This window comes from Xenopus laevis, chromosome 4L (genome assembly GCF_017654675.1).
Source record: "Xenopus laevis strain J_2021 chromosome 4L, Xenopus_laevis_v10.1, whole genome shotgun sequence".
Taxonomy (NCBI): domain Eukaryota; kingdom Metazoa; phylum Chordata; class Amphibia; order Anura; family Pipidae; genus Xenopus; species Xenopus laevis.
This window is the reverse complement of record NC_054377.1, coordinates 51,225,538-51,253,246: the sequence shown is the minus strand read 5'-3', so window position 1 is coordinate 51,253,246 and position 27,709 is coordinate 51,225,538. Positions and strand designations below refer to the sequence as shown.

Here is a 27,709-nt window from a genome sequence, read left to right as displayed (position 1 = left end):
GCTAAATTTATGGCCCATGGTGCTTGGGGCAGATTTCTGTTTTCTGTCTGCTATTCACCTGTTTTTCACCTAGATCAAAACACAGAAAAACACCCCAAATACCTCCTTCAATGGGAATTTGAATTAGGCCATTTTAAAAACTGATATTTGTGTTTTATGTGTATTTGCGCACTTTGTATGAGCACTTCAATAAAATGTTCTTGTTAATGGTGAACAGAGAAACCAAACAGGCCTGATCCAGTCTCCAGCCAAGAAGAGTTAGCACACAATCTAATTGATAATTCCAAGAAGAAATGTGTTTGCATTCCTCTCCATTGACAGCAGAGGTATCTGGGAGTTTGCTGAGGGATCATTTAGGTGCAGTCTGAAGAGGTAAAGTAAACCATGGTATCTTCAAGTGTTCCTCTAACTCACAGAGGAGTGATAGCAATCACTGTGACTGTTCTACGTGGCCTTATGAGGTGATCTATTAAATATGTGAGTCTCATTAAAGTAAAACATCTTTTCATAACTCTCTTCTTTCACACTAACCCATGCTGCCAGGAATGGAAAATTAACCAGTAGAATTAAATTATATGTAACCTATTCTTAAGTAAGGTTTGTCATACATAGTCGTGTGGTTACTGTTCCACTAGCAGCATTTCCTTACTTTATTATAGAGTGATATTTGAGTTACAGGGGCAGGCTGGGGATGGACATAGGGACACAGTATACAAGCCTCTGGTACATAACTGTTAATTGCTATTGGCTTCTTGAAAAGGGATTCCCAAAGACCATCGCATTCATATGACTATGTGCCTTGCCAACTTTTGTCACACAAGTAATACTGATGCCTGTGTCCTGCCCTTTGCACTAGGCTCTGGTCACCTGTTTGGTAATTATTTTAATATTGGCTTTGGAAAATTCCTTAGCTGGGGTAAACAGAAATGGCAACTGTAGTTTAAATGCATTGCATGCAGTAATTGCAGGCTCCAATAACCAGCAGGAACCCCCTCCTGAGATGTAATTGCGCCTGACGGAAAGAGCTGCAGCCACCAAAAATATTGTTCTTGCCAATGCATCAAGGCCAATGACATACAGGCATCTGTGAATAACTGGTCCACTAGAGCAGTGCTGTCCAACTTCTGCAGGAACTGAGGGTCGAAATTTTTCCAGCCTACATATTGGAGGGCCGATAATGGAAGCCAGTGTTACTGCCTGTTTTTAAACCACACCCACTTTAAACCACACCCATCTTAACACAAGATCATGTCCATATTAATTGTGGTAGCACACCAAACAACCCAATTGTTGGTGCTCACTGCAGAGGTATCACTATCACTCATATGTGAAAAAAGTTGTCATATTAAGACATACCCTTAAATCCATATACCTCCTCTTCCCCTTGGATAACAGAGCACCCCAGCACATGATTAAACACCTTAGGGGCCCCTAACAATAATTTATTTTCAAATGCTAACAAACCACCAGAACAAATACCAGGCTTATGTTCCACAGGCAGAGCAGGGCACAAACAGGCAGAGTGTGGCACACACAGGCAGAGCAGGACACACACAGGCAGAGTATGACACACACAGGCAGAGCAGGGCACACGCAGGCAGAGCAGGGTACACGCAGGCAGAGCAGGGTACACGCAGGCAGAGTATGGCACACACAGGCAGAGCAGGACACACACAGGCAGAGTATGACACACACAGGCAGAGCAGGGCACACGCAGGCAGAGCAGGGTACACGCAGGCAGAGCAGGGTACACGCAGGCAGAGTATGGCACACACAGGCAGAGCAGGACACACACAGGCAGAGTATGACACACACAGGCAGAGCAGGGCACACGCAGGCAGAGCATGGTACACGCAGGCAGAGTATGGCACACAGGCAGAGTATGACACACACAGGCAGAGTAGGGCACGCACAGGCAGAGCAGGGAACGCGCAGTCAGAGTAGGGCACATGGCACACACAGGCAGAGCAGGGACCATATGGAAGGCAGAACAGAGCAGGGGATTAGTCTGAATTTGAGGTTTAAACAATGCAGGGGCCAGTTAATCTCTGTAGTGATACCATTTAAATCTTACACATGCTAAGCAAACACAGCAGGCAGCTGGGGGGCCACACAAGGGGGGGCGCTGTTGGACATCACTGCACTAGAGAATCACAACAATCAAAATGTCTGTCTCTAAACAACAAAAACAGCCCAAGTGTCTGTGATAGCATCTTTCCCCAACTAGTGAAGTCAGAATGACAATTAACAGAAACGTGTTTTTTCTCCAAAAAAAGGGCTACAATCAAATTTGGGAACAAAGAAATAAATTAAATGATTTCAGAAATAGCTGTTTATGTGAATTTGTTCTAAAACTTATTTTTTATAAAGTCACTGTTATAAAGCAGCTGCTCATAACAAATAAGCTAAATTTTCCTATGATTTTGTTAGAGCCTTATTTCTGAATAGTAGCTGTAATACCCCCTGTAAATGCACCTGCTGCAGCTGGGAATATTAGCTGGGAAACCCCTCCTTAGGCTTTGCCCACTGCACTTGTCTGCCTCTTTCATTGGCTCCCGTCTAGTTTACATGCTAATTAACCCAGGGAATTTCTGTCCAGAGTGTCACTGTCCCAGGCTGGAACCGTGAGAGTAGGAAAGTAACAAAGGATGCCCAGGTCATTCCTAGTGAAGAAACCTTGTAGCTACAGGATCCCCAACTATGGACAGCTGCTAGAGGCGCAGGCAGGTAAGCAAGCACATTCTGGATGGGTGCCCATCTATTTCACCCCTTAAAAATTCATTTAACTAAAATAGTTTCTGGGCAGGTGATTTCATAGTGTATTTTTAAAGAAATCTGATTTAGCGATTTTCAGAACAGGGTGAGACTATATTCAATTTTTGGCCTATATAGGGATACCTCTAACTGCAGACAGGCCACTGCCATGCTTGGAATCTGTATAATGTAGGAAGACGCCTGTTTTATATATATATATATATATATATATATATATATATATATATATATATATATATATATATATATATATACACACTGTAACAAGGATGTTTCCAGGCTGAGCTAAACCATGTAGGTAAGAACCCAAGTGCAGGTATATATTTCTGCATGTCTTACAAATATAAGGTACTTTCCTGGCTACAGAGATCCAGATTGGCACAAACTAGGCTTGCTGCTATGTAATAAAGGTGAGCTCTTGTCTGCACCCTACCCTGATCCAATGTTCCGAGCATTGGTTTCCTACGAAATTGAACTTACTTTCCTAAGTACTCACAGCTAATATTTTGAATTTTATTTTATATTCCCTACCTATCCCCCTAACTACTAAGGGGAGTCCCTATTCATAGATTTGGTTATTTTAGTAATTTGTGGGTAACTTCTCAGTGTCCTTTTTTGAACCCAGTCTTTTGAGCTCCAACTGGAGAGTTTAGATTTTCTACATAATAAACAGTAACTGTCACTGGTTTTAATTTAGGGGCATTTTCTAAAAGTGCACATGAGTATTTCCGTGGAAAATCTCCAGTCTCAGAGGTGCCGCAATAGACACAGCTATCCCAGTGGGTGGTGAGTGTAAACGATCAAAGTCTGGTAGATGAGAGAAATGTATACAATATTGATGTTGGGCCCAGTAATCTTCAATAGTGGATCTGCTTTATAATGAAAAATTCCAGCACATGAGGTCCATTGAGATTTTAAACCACACAGTGTTTTTATTTGCTTTTTCACATGATCACTATTTGCACAAAGGCTGCAAATTTAAAATTAAAACGAGAAGGTTATCTCTTTTGCTGATGTTCATTGTTTATAGCCTCATTGGGGAAAACCCACCATTACCAATAAAGAAAAATTGCTCAGTATCATGGCATTAAGCAATGCAGGATTTTCTAGGCTGGACGTTGTATTGCACTGCAAATGAAGGAGCTGGGAATTTAGCTTCCGTTCTCTATTCATTTTTCTCTGTTATGCTCTTCTTATACAAACGGAGAAGCAGGTGCAGCTAGGAATTAATGCAACAGAGAGACCGACTATGGTACAAAATCCACCTGTAGCTATAATTGGTCAGCACTGGTACTTTTATGTTGAATAGGGGTTTCGTAGAGCCCAGTCTGCTAGCGGCTTAATTACGTGGGTTGTACACAAAAAAGCAGTGCACCTGCTGCAGAACGTCTCAATTCTCTTTATTCCACCCTAGCATGAGAAATAGCAAAGGTAATTAATAGCTCGGCACAAGAGCAAACAATTATGTAGTAACTCTCGCAAAAATCTGGACAACCGCCCCCATTAGCAGAAGGTTCTACGGTATGTGACCGTGGGTGAGTGCAGTTTTACAGCAGTGGAATTTTTAGAAAATATTTTTGCTTTCTTGCCTTTTGGGCAGATGTATGAATTTAACTCGGAGTTGTACCTCTGTGGGGATATTTATTAAAGGTGAAATACAGATAACAGTTTACCAGAGGTAAAATTCCATTGCACTTCATTTCTGCCGGATTTGAAGTGACATATATATCAAAGTGGGAAAGTTCCCCTTTTTCATAAATATGCTTCTAAAATTCCATTAAATGAATAGAGAATGGTGGAATCTAGATCTGTTTCACCTGATGCTTCCAACTGCATCAGGTTATTGATCTTGCCTGATAAGCCAAGCTCCATTCTGGTGTCTTGCTACAGAACTGTAACACAACCGGAGGGTCAGGAGAGGTGATAAAGAAGGTTAACTTGCAGCTTAGATAAGGATTTAAAGACAAGCTGAACCACTTAATTGAAGGTGTGTGAAGGAAGGTACGAAGGGAAATAATTCTGCGTTCATGTTTTTATTGCTATTACTCAAAAAGTTGTAGTGGCCCTTAGGGATTTGTTACCTTGTTTTCTTTTTTAATCATCCATTTATGAACTGCTTTCCATACCAGATAGAAAACGTTTTTTCTGTTTCGCAACCATTTGAAATTAAAGGAGCTTTGTGTACTTGCCTTGCTTTAGGGCTCAACTCCACGGGAGAGTTTGCAGAATGGTGTTGGATTGTCAAAACGCATTCTAGAAGTCGTCACATGGGTCAAAATATAATGGGAATGACAAAAATCTAATGTGTAAACTACATGGATGTACATGTCAGATGTAGAATGCATGAACAAATGACACTATCTGACTTTATATATAGTGACGGGCAAATTTGCCCAGTTTCGCTTCACAGAAAAATTCGCAAATTTCCTGAAACAGCAAAAAATTCACGAAACGGCGCCTTTGTCTCGTTTTTGATGCCGGCGTCCATTTTTGGATGCCGGCGCACATTTGCCAGCGAAAATGCGCCGGCGTCCAAAAAAACGGACGCTGGCGAATTTTCTCGGCAGTTTTAAGAATTTATTCGCAGGCGGGCGAATCGTGGGAATTCGCCACAAATTTGCGCCTGGCTAATAAATTCACCCATCACTATTTATATGATCCGACTTCACATTCTAGCTTTAGGGGGGTCAGATTTTGTACCATCCTACAAATCTCATGGTGTTGCATGGCAAGATCCGATAAAATCTGACCCACAAAATTTGATCAAAACCTCCCATGTAGTTTAACCTTTAAGGTGGCCATACACAGAGAGATCCGCTCATTTGGCGATGTCGCCAAACGAGCATATCTCTCCCCGATATGCCCACCTTGAGGTGGGCAATATCGGGCTGATCCAATCGTGGGCCCTAGGGCCCAACGATCGGATCCTAACAAATTGTAACTGGCGGTCGGATCGCAGGACCGCATCAATGAACAGATGCGGCCGCGATCGGACGGGATATTTAGTCCCATCCGATCGAGATCTGGCCGACTTTCGACTCGGTCTGTCGGATGCTTTTATCGGCCGTGTATGGCCACCTTTAAACACTGCCTTTCAGCAAAGTAGTACACAAGCTGAGCCAGCTCAAGCTTCCATTAACCAAGCCCAAAGATGATCAATTTGCCTGCACACTTTACCTAATGACAGCAAGATGTGGATTGCTTTACAAATATATTAACAATATATTACAATGCCTACAGCAAAAGTATCCGTGTCACCTCTAAACAATTTTCCTTTACCCACTCCTGAGAGTGTATTCTGTACTTAACACATCTCTGGGTGGCAAAGCCAGTGATATTTTTCGAAAAGCAACAGCTACAGTAGGCAAGAAATAATTTTTGTGAGAAGTGTTATTTTCCGGAGAGAAACCCGATGATGATGTAAATATTGCCATCCTCCACCTCTGCAGTTTGACATGAGAGCAATGAAATACAGATGTACGGCCCGACCTGGTGCAAAAAATATACCTATCACTCAGCATTCTAAATCTCTAGTTATAGCTAAGTTATAGTTATAGCTAAGTACAGTCTCTAGTTATAAGTACAGAAATTTTGTACCATTTCTTAGGGACATAATTGTTATGAATCTAAAGTCATCTTGAGTAGATGGGAAAAAATGCATTTTCTGCCATTGGTTGCTTTTTCTTTTTCTTCAAGTGGGATTTTTCTTTTGCAAAAAATAAAAAGCTCACCAGGTTTTAGATGAGAAGCTTCTTATTTTTTTTAATTAAACTCTCCAACAAAGCATCCCAAATAAAGGAAAAATAAGCAATCGACTGCCAGACATAATTTCCCGAGGAATGGTAACACATATGTCTCATACGTTTAATATCAAAGTATATTTTTCTTAGTTCTAAGTGTAACAGAAGGTTACTAGCAAAATCAAAAAGTTAAATATGAGGGCATGCACAATTAGGAGCTAAGGCATAGTTAAAGGAACAGTAACGTCAAAAAAGGAAAGTGTTTTAAAATACAATATAATGTATTGTTGCCCTGTACTGGTAAAACTGGCACGTTTGCCTCAAAAAAAAACTATTATAGTTTATATAAACAAGCTGCTGTGCAGCTATGGAAAACCTTCAGCTGTAAATGGGGGCCTTCAGTCCCTCTAGGAATTCCACAGGGCCACAAACATGACATGTATTGAGATGAAATTAAAAAGTAAGCATCTATAATGGACCCTACGCATTTCTATGTATGAACTGAGAATTTGATGTTTCCTGATAGTACTGAATAAACTGGGATTTGATTTATTTGTGCGTAAGCTGTTTTTAAGAATAATTCTCTTTCATGGGTATCTAGTGTACATTCCAAAAAAAAAAAGAATATATATATATGTCTCTGTCTTAAATATATTGATAATGGGTTGAGTGCAGAGTACTCTTGTATTGGTATATATATATATATATATATATATATATATATATATATATATATATATATATATATATATATATATATATATATATATATATATATATTTGTATTTTTCCCTTTGCTATTTATTGATAAATGCTTTTAATGTTGGAGTTATATTGATATACTTGAGAAAGTGGATTGCTATTCGCAGTTTCTCCTTTAAATTTCCACTTCCTGTTGTGAGAATTTAGCCCACGACTTAATGCCTACAGGGCAAGAAATGTGTAGGGCCATTGGAGTTGATTGCATTTTAATTTAATCTCAATAAACAATTTTTTTACAGTATTTGTGGCCTGTGGCCTGAAGGCACCTAGGAAATTAACATGTCTAGCCCCATGTCAGAGTACAATGGTCCCCATAGACGAGACAATTCTTCTTTGGTGAACGACCGATTTCAGTGCAGTCCGACCAATCCGTCAAATTATCATGCGGTTAGTGGGATTCGAACGATTGTACATCTTACGATTTTTCACCCGGCATCTGTCAGAAAATTTATCGGCCAGGTTTAAAAATCTTTATCGGTCCCAGTGCAATCTATCTATGTTTGCAGGGTCAAGCAGGCAGCTACCCTTCAGTTTTGCTGGCAATATCGCCTGAAATGGTCTTTTTAGTTGATGGACACATCCTACATTTAAACGATCATTTCGAGATAATCGTGGTCTCACGATAACGATTGGATCTTTTAAAAATCTTTACATCTATGGCCAGCTTAAAACAGCATCATCCCAAGTGTTTATTAGTAAATCATGTTTGCCATATTGCTTACATTGAGATAGTCTCCATAAGTCTTTCCTTTTTCTTTGCCATTTTTGAGCTGTGGAAAAATTTTAGTAGGTTGTTTAACTTTTTATATGTTGTAGATTGTAGAATCTACAGTGCTTGCACTAAAATCCTTTAGGGTGTTATAGGTTTTCCAGGTGTGGGACGGGAGCCTGCTAGCAGAAGAAACTTCCTGCACAGAAAATGTCAAAATGCTATTTAGTTGCTGTCACAGTTTAGTGTCACTGACAAAATTAGACAGGCAGTAATAAAAACTCTATGTGCACTCTCATTGGAACTGATTATTTAGTGACTAGGAAAGGAAAGAATGTTCTGTGCATACAGGAAGCAATGCCATTACACTTGACTGTGTTTTAAACTAATCTACATGAAAAAGAAACGTTTGAATACATACAAGTGGACCAGGCAGAACCATGTGCTGTTTGAGTCATAAGACTAGCAGCTCTGTTGTGAGTTATACACAGGCACTCTCCAGGCATACGCATATTTATTTCATGTGACTGACAAGTAGTTCTTTCTGCACCTAATAATTTATAGTGCCAGTACTGCCATCGTAGTACAGGGATCAGGATATCCTCTCATAATTCAAAATGGTCTACAGTTGGAAGGATAGTGCCCTGTAGTGTCACACTGGGACTTCACCAGAAAAACTTACACTACAGGCCCACTCTCTACACTAAACTAGACTAAACGTCTTCATTCGCCTAGGCTTCTCTTTAATTATTGTTGTCTATCTTTCCCTCCAGTTGTAAAGATACAGAAATGAGAAATACATATATAAAAGTGTATGTATTGACAAATGGACTGGCAAGCTTGGGGGCCCACTGGCTCCTGGGGATCATTGGGAGTTATGATGGTATCCTCAGGGGCGATCCTGGGCACTTTGCTGCCTGAGGCAGCCTTCCTTTTGCTGCTCTCCCCACGGCACACTTCAGCCTTTTCAGCGATGGAGGGGGTCGGGGTGGTCCGTGTTGCGACGGAGGGGGTCAGGGGCGGTCCATGTCATACCAGAGGGGGTAGGGGGCGCTCCACATCGCTAGTGCAGAGAGCGCAATTGCGATCTCTGCATCAGAAAAATGGAAATTCAGATCATAGTTACCAGGAGCGCCATTTTTGCTGCCCCAGGCAACCAGAGGGGCACTGCCGTCTGAGGCGGGTGTCTCAACTTGCCTCATTGGTGGAGCGCCCCTGGGTATCCTTGTGGGTCAGTCTGACACTGGTATCCTAACTGGGATCAAACCTTAAAAAGTAGGACTATCAAACATCATGTTAGGGTTACAATGTACAATTTGCCCAACTCATTTGGAATGCTATATTTTCTGGTATTATTGTTAAAAATGGTCTGACAGTTGTGTGACTGAGAATGTGTGAGTGAGGTGCTGCACCCTCATCATGTACATTTGCAGTCTAGAGTTCCTTATGACTGCATTGAACATCAGTTGCTCATAATTATGAGCCACACTCAAAGCAATAGCACATTTGATTCATTAAGGTCAGATTAGCTCAGGGATCCCCAACCAGTGGCTCATGAGCAACATGTTACTCACCAACACTTTGGATGTTGCTCCCAGTGACCTCAAAGCAAGTGCTTGTTTTTGAATTCCTGGCTTAAAGGCAGGTGTACTGCCAAACAGAGCTTCTTGTACGCAGCCAGTCCATATAGGGGCTACCAAATAGTCAATCACAGCCCTTCCCTACCCAGGAACATTTTCATGCTTGTGTTGCTCCCCATCACTAGCTTACCATATCATGTGTGGCTGGTTTCATATATCTTAAAGGAAAAGTAACATTAAAAAGGAAAGTGTCCTAAAGTAATGGAAATATAATGTACTGTTGTGTTGCACTGGTAAAACTGGTGTGTTTGCTTCAGAAATTCTACTATACTTATGACACCTCAATACTCTCCATGTTATTGGAGAGGATGTGGGGCCATAGGTTCACTTCAACATATGTGGTGGCTGTGCCCTACTGTTCAGCCATTTTGGGCTGCAGTATTTGATCTGCTAAAAACAAGGTTGGACTGTGTTCTCCCCTTCCAACCTCAAACAGGTCTGTTGCAAATATACCCGGAGAACTGTTCATATACTAACAAAAAGTTGTTATTTCATATTTTCAATGCAACTGCTCCCTTGATAGCACAATCCTGGAAACTCAATATAACCCCCTAATATCACCTGTTTGATCCAACAGTTAAATATGAGAGAAGATATGCAAAGACTGGCAGCAAGATCACTGGAAGCCAAAAATAAATGTGCCCAGATTTGGGATCCTTAAATCCCACGTCAACTTAATGAGCCTTTGTTTTTAGTTGACGCTATTGCTGAGGAATAATCAGGGCTGATTCCAACCCTATTTCCTTATTGTTATACATTAGATAGAGTATATGCCATGTACTACCTTGTCTAATTTCTTTTTTCCTTTTTGGTTTTCTTGTTTGGTTACCAGGTCTTGTACAAATATACTAAAACTGTATGTGGTTTATCTATGTGATTATAACGGAATAAATGTTTGTATTGTGTATAACTTTATTGCACAAATAAACCTGCAAATTATAAAAAAAAAATTCTACTGTAGTTCATATAAACAAGCTGCTGTGTAGCCATGGGGGCAGCCATTCAAAGCTGAAAAAGGAGAAAATGTACAGGCTACACAGCAGATGACAGATAAGTGCTGTAGTATACAATGAAATTCTTCAGAAGTTATCTGTTATTTACTGTGTATCCTATGCTTGAATAGCTGCCCCCATTGGCTACATAGCAGCTTGTTTATGCAAACTATTTCTGAAGCAAACACACCAGTTTTACCAGTGTAGAGCACCAGTTCATTATATTGTCTTTTCTTTAAAATACTTTAATTTCTTGATGTTACTGTTCCTTTAAAGGAGTTGTTCACCTTTAAACTAACTTTTAGCATGAAATAGAGTGTGATATTCTGAGAAAATTTGCAGTTGGTTTGAATTTTTTTTTTTATTAATTGTGGTTTTCTAGTTATTTAGCTTTTTATTTAACAGTCCTCCAGTTCAGCTATCTGGTTGCTAGGATCCAAATTCCCCTAGCAACCATGCATTGATTTGAGACTGGAGACTGGAATATGAATAGGAGAGAGTCTGAACAGAAAGAGGAGTAATAAAAAGCAATCTCAGTAAATGTAAAACCTTACAGAACATTTGTTTTTTAGATGGGGTCAGTGACCCCATTTGCAAGCTGTAAAGAGACGCAGAAGGCAAATCATTCAAAAACTATAAAAAAAAAGAAAAAATGAGGGCCAATAGAAAAGTTGCTTAGAATTAGCCATGCTATAAAATACTAAAAAAGTTAACTTAAAGGTGAACCACACCTTTAATGCATGAATTGTTGTTAAAAATTCAAGTAAACAAGTATAAAAAGAGAAGAGTGCCAACAGAAAAACAGCGACAACATAAGTATCTGCATTGTGATGTTTGCCTGCAGTAAGCGTCTCATTACCGTCAATAGCAAGAACTCTGTGGAGATCCCTGGCATTTTAGCAGTTATCAAAATATCTTATGCAGCGCAGAGCAGTAAAACAGCACTCTTGTCAGCAGATAATTCAGTGAGCCTTAGTTGCTTACACCACAGACCTGTCACTTGTGTGGAGGTATACAACATAAGCCTGCACTCACAGGAATCAGCAGAGATACAGAATGGCTTGTTAATAGCTAGTTTTTTGCTTGTGGCTAAATACAGTAATTATAGGTTATATATAGTAAGAAAGAAATCACTGAAAATACAAGACGCAATTTAAGACATACACGATCATAAAATTAAGATCTAATAATATGCAGAAGCAGTAACATGGGATAGCCATTACACATAGCATGAAATTACAGATTTGTAATTCATCCCTTGTTGAATCCTACTCCCCAGATGGAAAATCCAGAAGCTGTGCTCTTTGCCAATAAGGCGGGTGTACTGCCGCAATTTCTTTATAGGAAGAGAGATATAAAAATGCTAAATTAGTCATGTTTCGTTTTAATGTCGTTTTGGTGCTTTACAGCATGAAATATTAGTTTATCATGTAGTTACAGTAGGGTATTGGAGGCTAGCCAGACTGATGTCTAGTTGTGTTACAGAGAATCTGGCTAGACTCTTGTTTTGATGTGTATGAAAACAGATCATCTTTCTTAATGATTTGGGTAAAAAAAGCCCTGAAAAGTTTCTAATAATTCTACTTGAACCATTATTGCCAATCAATTGCATATATTCGTAAAATTATCTGTGACAAAACGTCTGGAATTACAGTGGGTCGCTTGCCATTGCTGCAATAATAAATCCGGAAAAAGTTATTTAGCAATTTTTCTCTTTTCAATAGACTAGATCCATCGTTGACTTAACATGCTTTGGTAATTAGGGCAATAGGCATTACATAAATAAATGTCTATCTTGCTGACGTGCCCTGTGTACAGGACCGGATTTAAATAGCAGGTGCCCCTAGGCCCACTGCCGTTTGTCGCCTGTGTGCCCTCCCCTTTATTTGTGCAAATTTTCATTATCTAGACCGGAGCAATGGGGATTGGCACAGGGGTAATTAAAAAAAACTATTGTATCTCCTGAGCATCCCCAGTGTTTTTAAACCAATGTGGGTTTGGTCGGGCAGCATGCTGCCCCCTAAAATCCTGCCGCCCTAGGCCCAGGCCTTTCCACAAATCCAGGCCAGCCTGTGTAAATATATAGAATAGAGATCTAGGAATAATAGGTTATCCTTAAACATGGGTGATATACAATAGGCAGAATTTTAAGTTCTTTAACTTATTTTTTTTTCAGATGGAAATACCTCCTGTTTTTCTTGCACTGGCCTAATGTTGTCGTTGCTTCAGAATGAGGATTCTTCATCTCCATCAGGCACAAACAGTGATAGCAGAGAGCACTGGGGAGCATTCCCAGTTCCATCCCAACCTCTAGAGGACACAGGCCAGAAAGAATATCTTGACAAAGCGTCACAACTTTTCCTTGGAAACAGAATGGGAGATGCATTACCAACCGGCTTACCCCTCAAAGATAATATGAACAACCTAAACTTACCTATAAGGAGAAGACCAACAGATGTGATGCCAGGATTCAAGAATGCTCCATTTATGCCTCTGCAAAGAGAAACTGAACAACAGTCCAATATTTTTGGATGCTCAGATTTTCACATAACCTATGGAATGTTAGCAAATAACAAAACACAGCACTGCCATGGGCCAGCACATAGACTCTTCACTTGCCAGCATTGTGCCAAAGCCTATAGTAGCCTCGGTGCACTCAAGATGCACATTCGAACCCACACATTGCCCTGTACCTGTAGAATCTGTGGCAAAGCTTTTTCAAGGCCTTGGCTCCTACAGGGACATATCCGGACTCACACAGGTGAGTGATTAAAGATAGCATAGTTTGCATTATCGTCTGATTATTTACACAGTAACATAGTAGTGTAAAGCTTTTGCAAGATTAACACATTCCATCTCAAATTTTTAAACTGTAAACACATGGTACAGGCTGCAGTACCGTGGCTAACAGGAGCAAAAATATCCATTTATTCAGGGGTCAATTGTATAGCCTGAGATACTGACCCACTGCCTAGCTACCTGGATATCGTCGGAGGGACTAGATGGGCATCAGAAAGACAGAAGAAAGCCCACCATGTAATGCTACAGTAGTAAGGGACCAACTTTATGTTTAGAAAAATGAGACATTTAGCTTGTAAAGCTACTTGTACTCCATGTGTGCAACCTCTCCCATAGGCCATTATTAGGGGCTTACTGCGACTCATGGTTAAACCCCCTCTCATTTAATTAAAACATATGGTAAATTAAATTCTTAAATGCATATATTTATAAAGTATGAACTGTAAGTCCTATTTAAACTCTCTCCCTCAACCAACCTGGGCTGCAGGCTGGCACAAATAACTGATAATATTTGTACGCCAGCCTGAGCTTGGGTGAAACAAGAAATTGAAAAATGCTACAGGGGCACGGTGCCAATGAGACGAATTGAGAAACTCACCTCAGACGGCAGCCACCCACTAGTTACTAGTGGTGGAAAATACTGCTCCTGATAACTTTAAGAGCCAAATTTCCAGTTTTGAAACTAGCTAGCATCCTTGACCCCTCCCCCGACTTAGTGGAACCCCCCCTTGACCTCCTCTGGCACAAAAAGGTGAGCACACGGGGGGCGTCAGCCCCTGAGCTTTAGGGATTGAGATTACACCTAAACCCTTGGACCTTTGGGGTCCCGGAGATACTGACACTTTGATACTCGATGGAGTAATAGACCAGTTCACAACGCCACATAGAGGATCAACAGAGTAATAAAGAAAAGAAAAATTAATCAATGAGGAAGCTGATATCTGTGGCTATTATTGGAGTTATAACGCCAATGAAGAATTTTGTCTGCATTTTTAAATCCTGAGAATGCTGAACTTTTCCTTCGGTGTGTATGTGTGTATATATATATATAATATATATATATATATATATATATATATATATATATATATATATATATATATATATATCTCTGTGGTGTATTCTAATAAGGTTTCAAACTCTGCCTTCGTTTTGTACAGTTTAAAATATTAATGCTTACCAAAACTTGAAGAAAAGTAGTTGCTTATAAATAAATTCAGGTTGGCTGATATGTTTATTATGTTCCTTATATTACTTGATCAGGTGAAAAACCATTCTCCTGCTTTCACTGTGGCCGTGGATTTGCTGACCGCTCTAACCTGAGGGCTCACCTGCAAACACACTCAGAAATAAAGAGATATCAGTGTCCGGGATGTGGAAAGACCTTTTCTCGAATTTCTCTCCTTGCCAAGCACCGTGATGGCTGCTGCTGCCCAGTGTCATGATTTATCCATTGTTTGGCAAACCAGGGATTACTGTGGACTATAAACTGATTGCGTGCAACATGCTGAAGTGTGATTTTACAGTGGTTGTTCAAAACAGAAGTTAATGATAAATTCAGAATTCAGAAATAAATGTGTGGTTGGTGCTTAATTATTCATTCTTTCCCAAAGCCTTCTTTCCACAGAAATATGCTAAGTGCTCCAGGGTTGCTAGGGTCACCTTCCTTGACAACATGTTGAATTCTTCTCCATACTTCAGTAGGGGCAGCTGAAAGTCTGAAGTGTGTATGCATGAATGTATATTTGTATTTATATAGTGCTACTATATAATAATCAATTAATAGAACAAACAGAGTCCAATACAAAAGTTAATACAAAGCACAGTTGCATGAAAGATTAAGTGCTAAGTATTAAGGGTCTGGCCACATGGGCAGATTCGGGGAGATTATTCACCAGGCGACGAATCTCCTCTTCTTCGCGGCGACTAATCTCCCCAATCTGGTTTCCCCTGCCTTCCGCCGGCTGAAATGTAAATCGCCTGGGGGCAGGCACACGGAACGCTTAGTTTTCCGAAGTCAACCATAATTGCCTCATGAGGAAACTCCGGGCGACTTCGGAAAACGAAGTGTTCCTTGTGCCAGCCCCCAGGCGATTTACATTTTAGCCGGCGGAAGGCAGATCACAGAGATTAGTCGCCGTGAAGAAGAGGAGATTTGTCGCCTGGCGATTAATTTTCCCGAATCTGCCCGTGTGGCCAGACCCTAAGAGACAAGAGGAAGGAGGTCTCTGCCCCATAAAGCTTACAATAAGTGAGTGGATAACTTACTGACACAAATAGAGGGATATTAAGAGCTAAAGCTTCCAGTGATTGTCCCTGCTTCATAACTGACAGAACTGGATCAAATGTTATACAAATGCTCCAAGTCTTTGGGGTTCATTTATAAACACTGGGCACATTTGCACATGGGTAGTATAAAAGCAACAATAAAAGCAAATATTTGATTTGTTTGCATGGATTACTGCCCCTGTGCAAATTTGCCAAGTGTTTACAGCCCCAAAATTTAGTTTTGACAAGACTGAGGACAGATTCAGGGATGGCATTCTCAATGTAAGGAGCAGCAAGAGAGAAGGGTTTTAGGAGGAAAACATGGGAGGTGCTATCAAGATGTGGCTCTGAGGGAATGGAGAAATCAACCAGGAATGCATGGACACACATAAAAGAATAGATATAGTGAGGTGTAGAAGAATGAAGGGCTTGAAAAGTTATGAGAAGGAGTTTATAAATTAATCTTTGCTCTATAGGTATCCATGATAAGGATTTTAGATGTGGGGGGGGCTGTTCTCTCTTAGAGGAGGAGGATTTTTGCAGCAGTGTTTAGTACAGAGTTTAATGGGAAGAGATGAGGGTTTGGGAGGAGAGTTAGTAGCAGGTTACAGTAGTTTGAGGGGAATAGGATGAGGGCATGCATGAACATCTTTGCTGTTGTTTGCAAAAGAAAGGGGTCATTTGACAATATTGTTTAAGGTTTGTACAGCAGTGTTAATATGGTCATACAAGAAGAGAGAGGAGTCAAACTCTACTCCCAACCAAAGTAGGGTTAATGGCATTAGTAGCAATAATAAAGGGGGATTTGAACTTTATAAAAGTGTATGTAAATGAAAAATAAGGCAAAATAAAACCATACTAATAATACAAATAATCAAGAAAGGGCTGAAAGTTGTTTTTTTTTTTTTAAATCTCCACCTTTAAGGGCATAAGCATCATGTCTCCTCTGTGGCACCCAGCCAACTTTCTGTATCTGTGGATAGTCCACATTATTAGATGTCTGCATATTGGTTATTCGCTAGATACTTTACTTTTTCTATTTCCACTTGTGACGCGGTTATGCCTTGTTGACAATTTGGGCCTTTAATTATGCAATACTTTTTATCAGCAAGAAAATAGAATAGGAACATTTAATAGCAATCACTTTCCAACCTTGATATTGAAGAGATGAGCAATTACTAAGATGTCTTTTTTTTTAAAAAGTGACATGCCCCAGTATAACATTACTTCGTTGTTGATCCAAATAGTTAAATCGATGGCTGATTTCTGAAGTTTGCCTTCCTCTGGATCAGCTCCCAGTGTGCTTGACAAAGATTACTTTGCACTCATGTCCATTCTTCAGCCTCACTGACTATCTATAAATCAGCAGAGCAATGAGTCAGAATTAAATTCTTTATGTATGTGTTACGCATTGTACTGAAGCCTTTATTATCTGGCCCATCTGTATGCAGTGTAGGATACCCTTATACCTTTATCAAGCATATGAGTTGTGCAGACACAGAATGCAGGGCATGTGCTGGCCAATCCCTCAACTGCCTCCAACCCAACCTCACTGCTGATACCAAGTAGATCTTATTGTTAAGTAGCTTCTATTTCAGACTTCGGAGTCTAAATATGGCACTGCACCTGTTTTGGATGGGGGAAAGTATTCTGCAGATCTAAAATAAGATGAGATGTTGTCCCTCATGGAAAATAAACTGGTGCAATGTCCGCCTGATAGCAGGTGGAAAAGGGTGAGCCGTGAGAGGCAGTTATAAGTGACATGGGATGAGTGAATGGGATTTTTCAAGCTCAGGTCTCCCTCAGTCTCCTATGATATATTTCACACCTCTCTACTCTCTTCTTCCTACACATAATTATTGTAATTTGCTTTTGTTGGGGTTCCCTAGGCAAAAAGCTTGAAAGAGACAGTATGATCTGTCCCAGCTGAGGGAAAAACAGTAAGATCCGCACGCGTTGTAAATTCAGCATGAACATCTGTGTTAAAGGGGAAATATATACATGCATTCAATTTGACTGAATAAATAGGTCTTGTGTTGAAAATGTACTACACTGCTTTTAGCGGAATAAATCAATAACAGATTACTTTACTTTTACTCTCACTCTCTTTTACGATTACCACTGACTGCCCTCTCCTTCCCCCTGTAAAGTGTTTAAAGAGCTCTGTATAACTAGACACTCGTCATTAAAATGTATAAAGTGCCAACATGGCACACGGCACATACATTTCTTTTTTAAAAAATAGGGGTCTCCTGTGAAGTTCTGCAATATTCTCTGGATTTTTTTGAGTGGCTACATAAAGTTATGCTTATTTTGTTCTGTTTTGATTTCCTTTTCCGTGTTCTCTTTGATTTTACGTTTATACTTCTAATTGACGTGTCATTAGACAGACATAAACCACATCTGCAAATGGTTGTACATGTTGGAAAAACGAATAAAGACAATATTACAAAAAAAAATAAAAAAATAGGGGCTTACAATAATTTAGGGTTACAGAATAAAAAGTGGGATCAGAGGGTCCTGCTCACCGTTAACACACTAGATTTTTTAATTGTCCAGATACAAACCAACAGTTTTCAACATATAAATACACAAAATACACTGGGAATTATTATTTTCCTGGTTTATATTACAAATGATTTTGGCACAGATTTATTATAAGTAAAACACACCTCAGCATGAAAAATAGAAACATACTGAATAATAATTGCAGCATTTCTACAGCACATTTTGTGGAGGCTGTAATATAATGTAATGTAATAAATGCCATTGCTTGATATGTGCTTCTCTCAATCTCCGGCTACAGAAGGGTTACTTGGCTGTTATTTACCCAAGTCTGTGTCATGCCTGATTATAATGTGGCCCTATCACTAAGCAGTGCTAAGTTAGGAGTTGTCACAGAATGCCATGCTCTATAAATATCCCAGTGATGGCTCAGAGAAGGGGATTTCTCCATGGTGGCATGTCAGCAAGGATCTTTAAATAGCCCTTGTGTTACTATGTATACCCCTGAGTGGCACATCTCCTCCTCTCTTAGGCACTTAGTGTGGGTCTCTCTGGATCTTTCCCTGGCCTCGCACCAGCCTCGAGACTTTCCTACAGCCTTTCGCCAGAGCCGGACATGCCAAGTTATTCCCCACAACTAACACCTGTTTAAATTAATGGTGGTTTAACCCTTCAACAGCTAGAATGCCATGTGATTGTTCGGCAGGTCCCCCTTGCCTCTTGTATTGGTCATTGGTTGTATTTTGAATGTAATATGTTCAATGTATAAACCCATTTATCATACAGTGCTGCAGATTATGTTGGCGCTTTATAAATGTATTCATAAAAATAATAATAATGTAAGAGAACTGCATCAAAACTGACCATGCACCTGCCTTAAATAAACATATAAGTCCTGAGGACTTGTTAAGTCTTGAGTTGTGGGAAACGTTTGTATTATTGACTATATTTGAGCACCCAGGCATTTCTTCCTTGGTCAAGGGATTCTTCACTTGGACTATACATATATGTGTATACAGGTATGAGACCTATTATCCAGAATTCTTGGGGCCTGGGGTTTTCTGGATAAGGGAATTCCATAATTTGGATCTCCATATCTTAACATTTATACATGAAATAAACCTAATAAGGTTGTTTTGCCTCCAATAAGGATTATTTATATTTTAGTTAGGATTAAGTACAAAGTACTGTTTTATTATTACAGAGAAAAAGAAAACATTTTAATTATTCTATTCAAATGGGAGATGACGTTTCTGTAATTCAGGTCTTTCTGGATAACGGGCTTCCGGATTCTGCACACAAAAAAACGTGTTACATATCAGAATTTTAGCTTGACACAGGTTTTTTTTTTATCCTTGTCTATTAACTACTGATCCAGCAAAAGTTGAAATGGGCACATTAGAACAGAAGAAATTACAAGAATTTAAAATTATCCTTTGAATACTATCTTATAAATTAAGCCACAAAGGACATAGTGACAATTTAAACCCCTTGGACTTTCTCTTTTTCAGATTTTTTTTTTATCACCACCCGTTCCTAAGCGGCACAAAATCAATAACTCTATATTTTATTTGTGAGGCAGTATGACCCGCCATTACAAAATGGTGTAACTTTGTCATCACATTGTGTATTGTTGAACGATATTGTGAAATACGATCACGGACAAGCTGTATTGTTGCTCCAATATATAATAGTCCGCACAGCCATTTAATTAATTGTACATCTGATATAGTAAATTTACCAGTATATGGGTGTGAAAATGTGAAGCTCTTAATTACATTTCTGCATTGTGCGCAGTTCAAGTTATAATACATCCCATTTTTCACTGGTGCAAGTGTCGTCTGTATCATTCGTGATGAAAAACCTAAGTCTACCTTGACTACATTTCTGTGTATATTTCCTTGGCTGTCTATATGAAGGTTACAATAACTCTTTAAATTCTAAAATATCACAACACAGTTTTGAAAGCAAAGGCCAATGTTTCCGTATAGCATGAAAATTCATTTATCACGTGATAACATATCAGTTAATAGTGCTACTAGCACTGAAATATGTTTTTCAAAAGAGAAAACAGAATTTTTGATTATGAAATGGGGCTAGACATGTTCTTAGTTTTCCAGGTGCCCCCAGCCATGTGATTTATGCTCTGAACTTCAGTCACTCTTTCCTCCAGCAACCTATCAACAGAACAACGGGAAGGTAACAACTTAACGTCTCCCTAAAACCTGCATTGGTAAAAATGCTCCCATGCCCCACCTAGTGATAGATGTGTGAATACCACTCAATAGTAAAGAAATAAAAGCCTGATATAACTCAATAGCTTGTCTGAAAGCAGTTCCATTGTGAAGTGGCTGGCTCTTTCTGAAACACAATGCACAATGACCTGATATGGCTGCCTACATCCCAATATTGCAGCTCAAAAATACATCTATTAGCTCAAGAATAATGTTAAATTGTAGAATGAATTATTTGCAATATATAAAGTGTACTTTAGTAATACCAATTATGACAGAATCCCTTTAAGTTAACCAGCATAAAGTGGTTTTGGAGTTACCATAAAGTTGTTTATTTAGAATGGAAAGTGACCAAATAATCAGTGTCGGACTGGGACACCAGGGGCCTACCCAAAAACTTAAGACCAGAGGCCCACCAAAAAGCCTTAGATCAGGGTCCCACTCTCAGTACTATTATTCTTCCTCTCCTTACTCAACCTCTATTCTCTTAGTGTCTTTTCTCTACATACTTTAATCTATTATTCAATCTATTTAGCCTTTTTGTTCTTATAGAAATAGGGAATGGCCATGAAATAGCAGCAAAAAGGCCCACTGACACCTGGGCCCACCAGGAGTTTTCCTGGTATCCCGGTGGGCCAATCCGACACTGCAAAAAATGGACCCTCATATCTGGTGGATAATATAATAATGCCTTGATATAACTGGGTTATATGTAACCAAAGACATAAGTTCTGGCAGCAAAGTATTTCTGACATTTTGAATATATTAGCAGAAAAAAATTATCAAACAATAAGCAGCAACATTTTAATTTTGCAGTGTTAAATGCATATAAAAAACAAGCAAGTGTTAATACACTCACAGTACATCCCACGTGTTGCGAGAGACTTGGTACCATGACATTTTTATTCCTGGCTGTGCTATGAATACGTGTGTGTTTACACTCCCCAGAGCCCTGACATGTGTGGAATATTTTCCGTGTGAAGTGGCTGCAGCAGGACGGATCAGGAGCTGGAGGCTGCACTTGTTAGCAAATTTTGCAGGGAGGAAACCTGGACATGGAAACCAATGTGCAGATATACAGAGAGGTAGAGAGAAATGGATCCATCCACCAGCTGACCAACACACATTTACACAGGGTTCCCTGAAAATGTAAGATATGTAAACTGTTAAGGGCAACTAAAGGTTCACCATGTCATTTTTATTAGGTCTTATGATTTCTCTTCTATTGATTCCAATATGGAGCAACCCTATGCATTTTTTTTACAGGCAGAATTTCAGCAAACACACCACAATCTGGGCTCAGAACTATAGGGGAAGATGACCCTGTGACTGCTGTATATAAGGTTGAGTAGGAAAGTAGGTCCATTGAAGTTCGTACTAATGTTACATTAAATAAAATATGGAAAATATGTCACCCTCTGGCAAATGTGGGTCTCTAAAACAATTATCTGTGGGGGACAGAAACAACTTGAAATTAGAGAAAATGAGAATTGTTAAGTTGATGGTTACTTTTAGCTAATGAGTAAAAGTAATTGCATAAGAGTTGAGGGAACGTCCCATGAATGTGGAGACTAGAAGGTTATAAAAGGGTGAGGTTCTGCAGAAAAGAAAGAGATACGTCATGGGAAAACGTGTTTGCGTAAAAACGCGCATATGCGAATAGGCTGTATACGAGCACCTGCCACAGCGTCAAGAGGGGACTGGACTAGGGGTAGCAGGCAAAGAAGGTGCATGCCTGGCACCCTCTCCAGCTTTGCGCCCTAGGCAAGTGCCTACTCTGCCTACCCAAGTTACCTTGAACCAACATTTTGTGATGGTCTGTGTGCTGCCTCAGAGATCACCTGACCAGAAATATTGCAGCTCTAACTGTAACAGGAAGAGGTGTGAGGCAAAATATATAAGGTATAAGCAAAAGTTCACTCTGGAGAGGCAAAATATATAACTCTGTCTGTTAATTGGATCATGTGACCTAACCTGTTTGTGTACACCATGAATCCTAGGTTAGATAGTTAAAATGGGCAGCTGTAGTCCCAACAAGGAATAAGTGAGTATAGTGGCCCAGTGGGTACCCCATCAGTCAGGGTTAGAGTGAATAATTTGGACACTGGGAGGTATCCAATGAAAAGTGTTGGAGTCCCACAGATAGGCACCCGGCCAGGTTGGTGTTTGGGCAAGGCCCTGGAAAAAGGGAAGCATACTTCCCAAAATTTTGGAAATAGAAAGAGGGACAAAAAGAATTGCTGAGCAGTGGCAATTATTTGACCATGCCCCTTTTTAGTGGCTACACCCCCTAATTGCTATGTTCATTTTACAAAATGTGGTAGGTTATTTAAGTTTAAACATATTTCTTTAGTTTTTATGTGTTATTACAGTTTTGCTCATGAAGGTGAATTGCCCTTTAAGCTGCAAATCACAGTTTCCCCAAGAGACCTGCTTATATTAAATTCTTACAATTGCTTATTTGCTTATCTTAAATTGTTACAAAAGTATTTATTAAAAAGTGCAGCTGCCACTATTCTGGGCTCTGCCAAAAGCCAATTAAGTTAGAACCATTGTATCTTTTTCTGACTGTTCAGTGCAGGAGATCAAAGAGAATGTTGGAACATTTCAGTAACAAACCTGGGATGGTGGGTTGAGTTCTCAAAATCTGGGCTGTCCCGTGAAAAACGGGATAGTTGGGAGGTATGGGGAAGTGTTGACTATACCCCAAATAGGACACTTCAGGCTGAGGCTGCAAGTGTGAGAGGGCACTGGAGGAACTGGGAAGTGTACTTGATGTGTGCCAGTGTGTATCCCACTGTGCCAATATCCTGGGTGTTGTGTACTGTGGATTTATGCCCTGTAAAAGTGTGTCTGCCAGTGACTGTGTGGAGGTGTTGTTAGTTTGCAAATCCCTGTGTTCATAGTGTGAGCTATCTAAGGAAGGTGTAGTACTACATTAAAACTATTTATACTATAGCCTCTCCTGCACTCATAAGGGTGCTTTTGTATTCGTTTATTAAAGGAGATGTATAATATTCTTTAAAAAAACAAGAATGTGCCACTGCATTATACTCTTTTAAAAATAAAAGGAATGTGCTGAGAAAAGTTGTTGAAAATAATTGCAAAAACCCTACTAGTTTAGCCCATCTATTTCCCTTCCTGCTGCCTCCTTTTCCAGGCTGTGCAGGGGAGCAGGAAGCACTCAGCACTCCTACTGCCCTGTAGGATAGGAACCAATCAACAGCTAAGCCGACCTGATAGTGAACTGAAGCCTGTATTTGCTTGTGTGACTGAAGGGATTTGATTGGCTATCACCCTCCTACTGTGCTTCTGGTAGGGACCGTTAGGACACACCTACCCGTCATTTGAAACATGGACAGCGACTGTAGCAGATTTATAATATTAATTGTTAGCTCAAAGTAAAACCAGCACTATGTATTATTCATTATTGACTACAAAATTAGTTGTTTTTTTAAACTTATCCTATATATCTCCTTTAATACATAGTCCCCTTTGCCAGCACACTACTTCATCAAGACCATAATTCTAGAGCAGTGGAAATCAACATTTTTTCAACACACTTACTAATTATAGAAAACACTCAGAAGGCATCACTGGGCACTTTCCAGGTCTTCGCCGTCTTACAGACCACTCTTATATGATGCATTGTTTAGCTGGTGTCAGTGAGCATGGTGCCAGAATAGAAAGCCGTCACATACCAACACAAGTCAAATGTTCACCTGCCAAGACCCATAGCAACTAACCTCTGGTCTATGGTTCTTTGGTGGGCCCCTAGTCTAAGGTTTTTGGGTGGGCCCCTGGTGTCCCAGTCCGACACTGGCAGTGTGCATGCAAATCCCAACAGTGACCAGAGGGGGTAGGGCATCAGGCTGTGATTTAGCTCAGATCAAAAGTAATATGGTAAATTATAACCATAGAAAACCTGTAAGTACAGCAAATGGAAATTACTTCCCATAGTAACAACATACGCTTGCCTGGTCACTCTTGTTCTACTTTAAAGGGATACTGTCATGGGAAAACATGTTTTTTTCAAAACGCATCAGTTAATAATGCTACTCCAGCAGAATTCTGCACTGAATCCATTTCTCAAAAGAGCAAACAGATTTTTTTATATTCAATTTTGAAATCTGACATGGGGCTAGACATTTTGTCAATTTCCCAGCTGCCCCTGGTCACGTGACTTGTGCCTGCACTTTAGGAGAGAAATGCTTTCTGGCAGGCTGCTGTTTTTCCTTCTCAACGTAACTGAATGTGTCTCAGTGGGACATGGGTTTTTCCTATTAAGTGCTGTTCTTAGATCTACCAGCAGCTGCTATCTGGTTACCTTCCCATTGTTCTTTTGATATCACTCTAACTTGCAGTACAGCAGTAAAGAGTGATTGAAGTTTATCAGAGCACAAGTCACATGACTTGGGGCAGCTGGGAAATTGACAATATGTCTAGCCCCATGTCAGATTTCAAAATTGAATATAAAAAAATCTGTTTGCTCTTTTGAGAAATGGATTTCGGTGCAGAATTCTGCTGGAGCAGCACTATTAACTGATTCATTTTGAAAAAAAAAATTTTCCCCACGACAGTATCCCTTAAAGGCTCTCTTGAACCCTAACAAACTACTCAGGTCAAAGCAATCAATAACTGCAATCGAAAAATATGAAAAGAAAAGTAAGACAAAAAGAATTCAAAAAAGGAAACCAAAACCAGGCCTGTCCAACAAGTAATCCAGAAGGTAACGTATGCAAACATCATAATGTTCATCATCATATAGTATTTTATAACCCATTCTTCCATGTCTGTGTGAACTGATGAAACTTTTACTTCAGATCTCATACACATCTGCATTTTTGTTACCATTTCCGCATGATTGATTTCACTATAGTCACTTGCTCTGTATTTTTCTTATAATTGTTTTTCCATTAACTCCTATGGTAATCACATGCTTCATACATATCTCGCATTCTGGTTTGTGCAGGGTGCAACTTTTGTTTGCGAGTTGCCTCCCCATTCTGTTCCATAAGTAAAATATAAGTAAATATAACAGTAAGTATACACTTTAATTAACAGCACTTATAGTGCAGATCCTGGCGAGCAATCAGTTTGCTTTAGCTAAAAGGAACTGTAACACAAAAAAATGTAAATGCTTTAAATCAGGGGTCCTCAACCACCGGGCTGTGGCCCAGAACCGCCCCGCAGACAGTCCTGAACTGGGCCGCCGAACAATGAACGCGGTGCGCCTATGCTTGTGCTCCTACTGGCTGCCCCATGGCTAAACAGCAGCTTGTTTTTATAAACTATAATTGTGTTTCTGAAGCAAACACAACTATTCTACCAATGCAGGACAACAATACATTATATTCTCATTCCTTTAAAATATTTTCATTAGTTGGTCACAGTTGTGTCCAAAAAATACAGGGGAACATTTTTTCCTTTACATAGGGTGTCTCTGCATTATAACTTCTTCTTTATATACAGTTGTGCCCACAAATACAGGGGAACATTTTTCCATTTCATAGAGTGTCTGTCCCTGTGGCTTAATAACTATACATAACAGGTACATTCCTGATAAATAGTAATTTTCTTGGGCTGCAGCTGAAAACACCTTAGTGCAAATCATTCAGCCCATACAAAGTACATGAATGAACTACAGTCTGACATACACTGGCATAATAATAGAGAATATTTACAACAGCACAATTTTGGCACATTATACCTGAAATAGCATCATTATGATTTAAAGTAAATACAATGTTGACTTGAAAACACACCTTACACACTGAGGCAAATATAAGTGTCACAAAAAATTGTGACAACTATGAAGCAGCAATATGAGGCAAACCACAACCAAAAACACAGACTAACTGTGAAACTTTAATATTAGTTTTTATGGCTTTCTTTTTGCATGGTCTCTCTACTATTAAAGGGGTGGTAACTTTTAGTATGCTATAGAATGGCTAATTCTAAGCTTCTTTTCAATTGGCCTTTTTTGTTTTCTTTTTTATATATTTTAATAGGCCATCACCTATTCATATTCCAGTCTCTTATTAAAATCAGTGCATGGTTGCTGAGTTAACAACCAGAATGCTCAAACTACAAACTAAAGAGTGGCCGAATAAAAAGCTAAATAACTTAAAAAAACAAATAATAAAAAAATAAAAAAGAATTGCAAATTGTCTCAGAATTTCAATCTCTAAGTCATACTAAAAATGAATTTAAAAATGAACAACCCTTTTAATCTCCCATCTTGATTCCAAAAATGTTCCCTGGTAGCTAGGGTAATTAACAATTAAATTACAAAGTTTAGCGCTGCAGAACAACAATGTACCACACCTAGGGGCATATTTATCAAGGGTTGAATTTCGAATTGAAAAAACGTCGAAATTCAAATTCATAAAGACCAACCCAAAATAAAGTCAACGTTTTTTTTTGGTCGAATAGGTACGTTTTCGGCCAATTCAAAATTGAAGAAATAGATCAAATAGAAAAATTAGATTCAAAGTTTTTCCAAATTTATTTTTCCAAATTCAAATTAAAATTGGACTGTTCCCTAGTCGAAGTACACAAAAAAGAGCTTGAAATTTGAATTTTTTCATTCGAAAATTCACCTTGACCGTTGATAAATCTGCCCCTGAGGGTTGCCATTGGGTTTTGACACGAATAGTTCGGTTTTTCTAAGGCCTGTTCAAGTATCTGTTTGGTTTTCAGCCCTGTGAACCCCGAACAATAACCTGGCCAATAATTGAACAGTATTTAGATATTATGATACGTGATTTTTCGCATCAACATGGCTTGGTTATTATCTAGTATATGTAATAATAATCAGTCAAAAATTGCTTTTTAAATTAGCATTGCTATATTACAGAGCTTTCTGAATAACCAATCCCATATATTTAAAGGGATACTGTCATGGGAAAAACAGATTTTTTTATATTTAATTTTGAAATCTGACATGGGGCTAGACATATTGTCAATTTCCCAGCTGCCCCAAGTCATGTGACTTGTGCTCTGATAAACTTCAATCCCTCTTTACTGCTGTTCTGCAAGTTGGAGTGATATCACCCCCTCCCTTAACCCCCCCCCCAGCAGCCAAACAAAAGAACAATGGGAAGGTAACCTGATAGCAGCTCCCTAACACAAGATAACAGCTGCCTGGTAGATCTAAGAACAACACTCAATAGTAAAAACTCATGTCCCACTGAGACACATTCAGTTAAATTGTGAAGGAAACACAGCAGCCTGCCAGAAAGCATTTCTCTCCTAAAGTACAGGCACAAGTCACATGACCAGG

At 39.4% G+C, this 27,709-nt stretch overlaps 2 protein-coding genes and 1 long non-coding RNA gene across 4 annotated transcripts in view; 2 read left to right on the top strand and 1 right to left on the bottom strand.

Annotated features, from left to right (window-relative positions):
- Nucleotides 1-2,612: 2,612 nt before the first annotated feature.
- On the top strand, nucleotides 2,613-15,342 carry LOC108704823 (zinc finger protein SNAI3). Its single transcript, XM_018241507.2, has 3 exons — nucleotides 2,613-2,727; nucleotides 12,795-13,379; nucleotides 14,681-15,342. The coding sequence occupies exons 1-3, from the start codon at nucleotides 2,649-2,651 to the stop codon at nucleotides 14,860-14,862; spliced, it is 846 nt and encodes a 281-aa protein (XP_018096996.1). The 5' UTR covers nucleotides 2,613-2,648; the 3' UTR covers nucleotides 14,863-15,342.
- Nucleotides 11,790-12,893, bottom strand: LOC121403014. Its single transcript, XR_005966950.1, has 2 exons — nucleotides 12,805-12,893; nucleotides 11,790-11,954 (listed from the first exon to the last, which is right to left on the bottom strand). It is a non-coding gene; the product is annotated as an uncharacterized LOC121403014 (long non-coding RNA).
- Nucleotides 15,343-21,402: 6,060 nt separating the features above from the next.
- Nucleotides 21,403-27,709, top strand: part of LOC121403013 (NEDD8-activating enzyme E1 regulatory subunit-like) — a 32,114-nt gene continuing 25,807 nt past the window's right edge. For both annotated transcript variants that reach the window (XM_041590162.1, XM_041590161.1), the window contains exon 1: nucleotides 21,403-21,573. The gene's annotated coding sequence lies outside the window, so the exon portion shown is untranslated. The remainder of the gene's footprint in view (nucleotides 21,574-27,709) is intronic.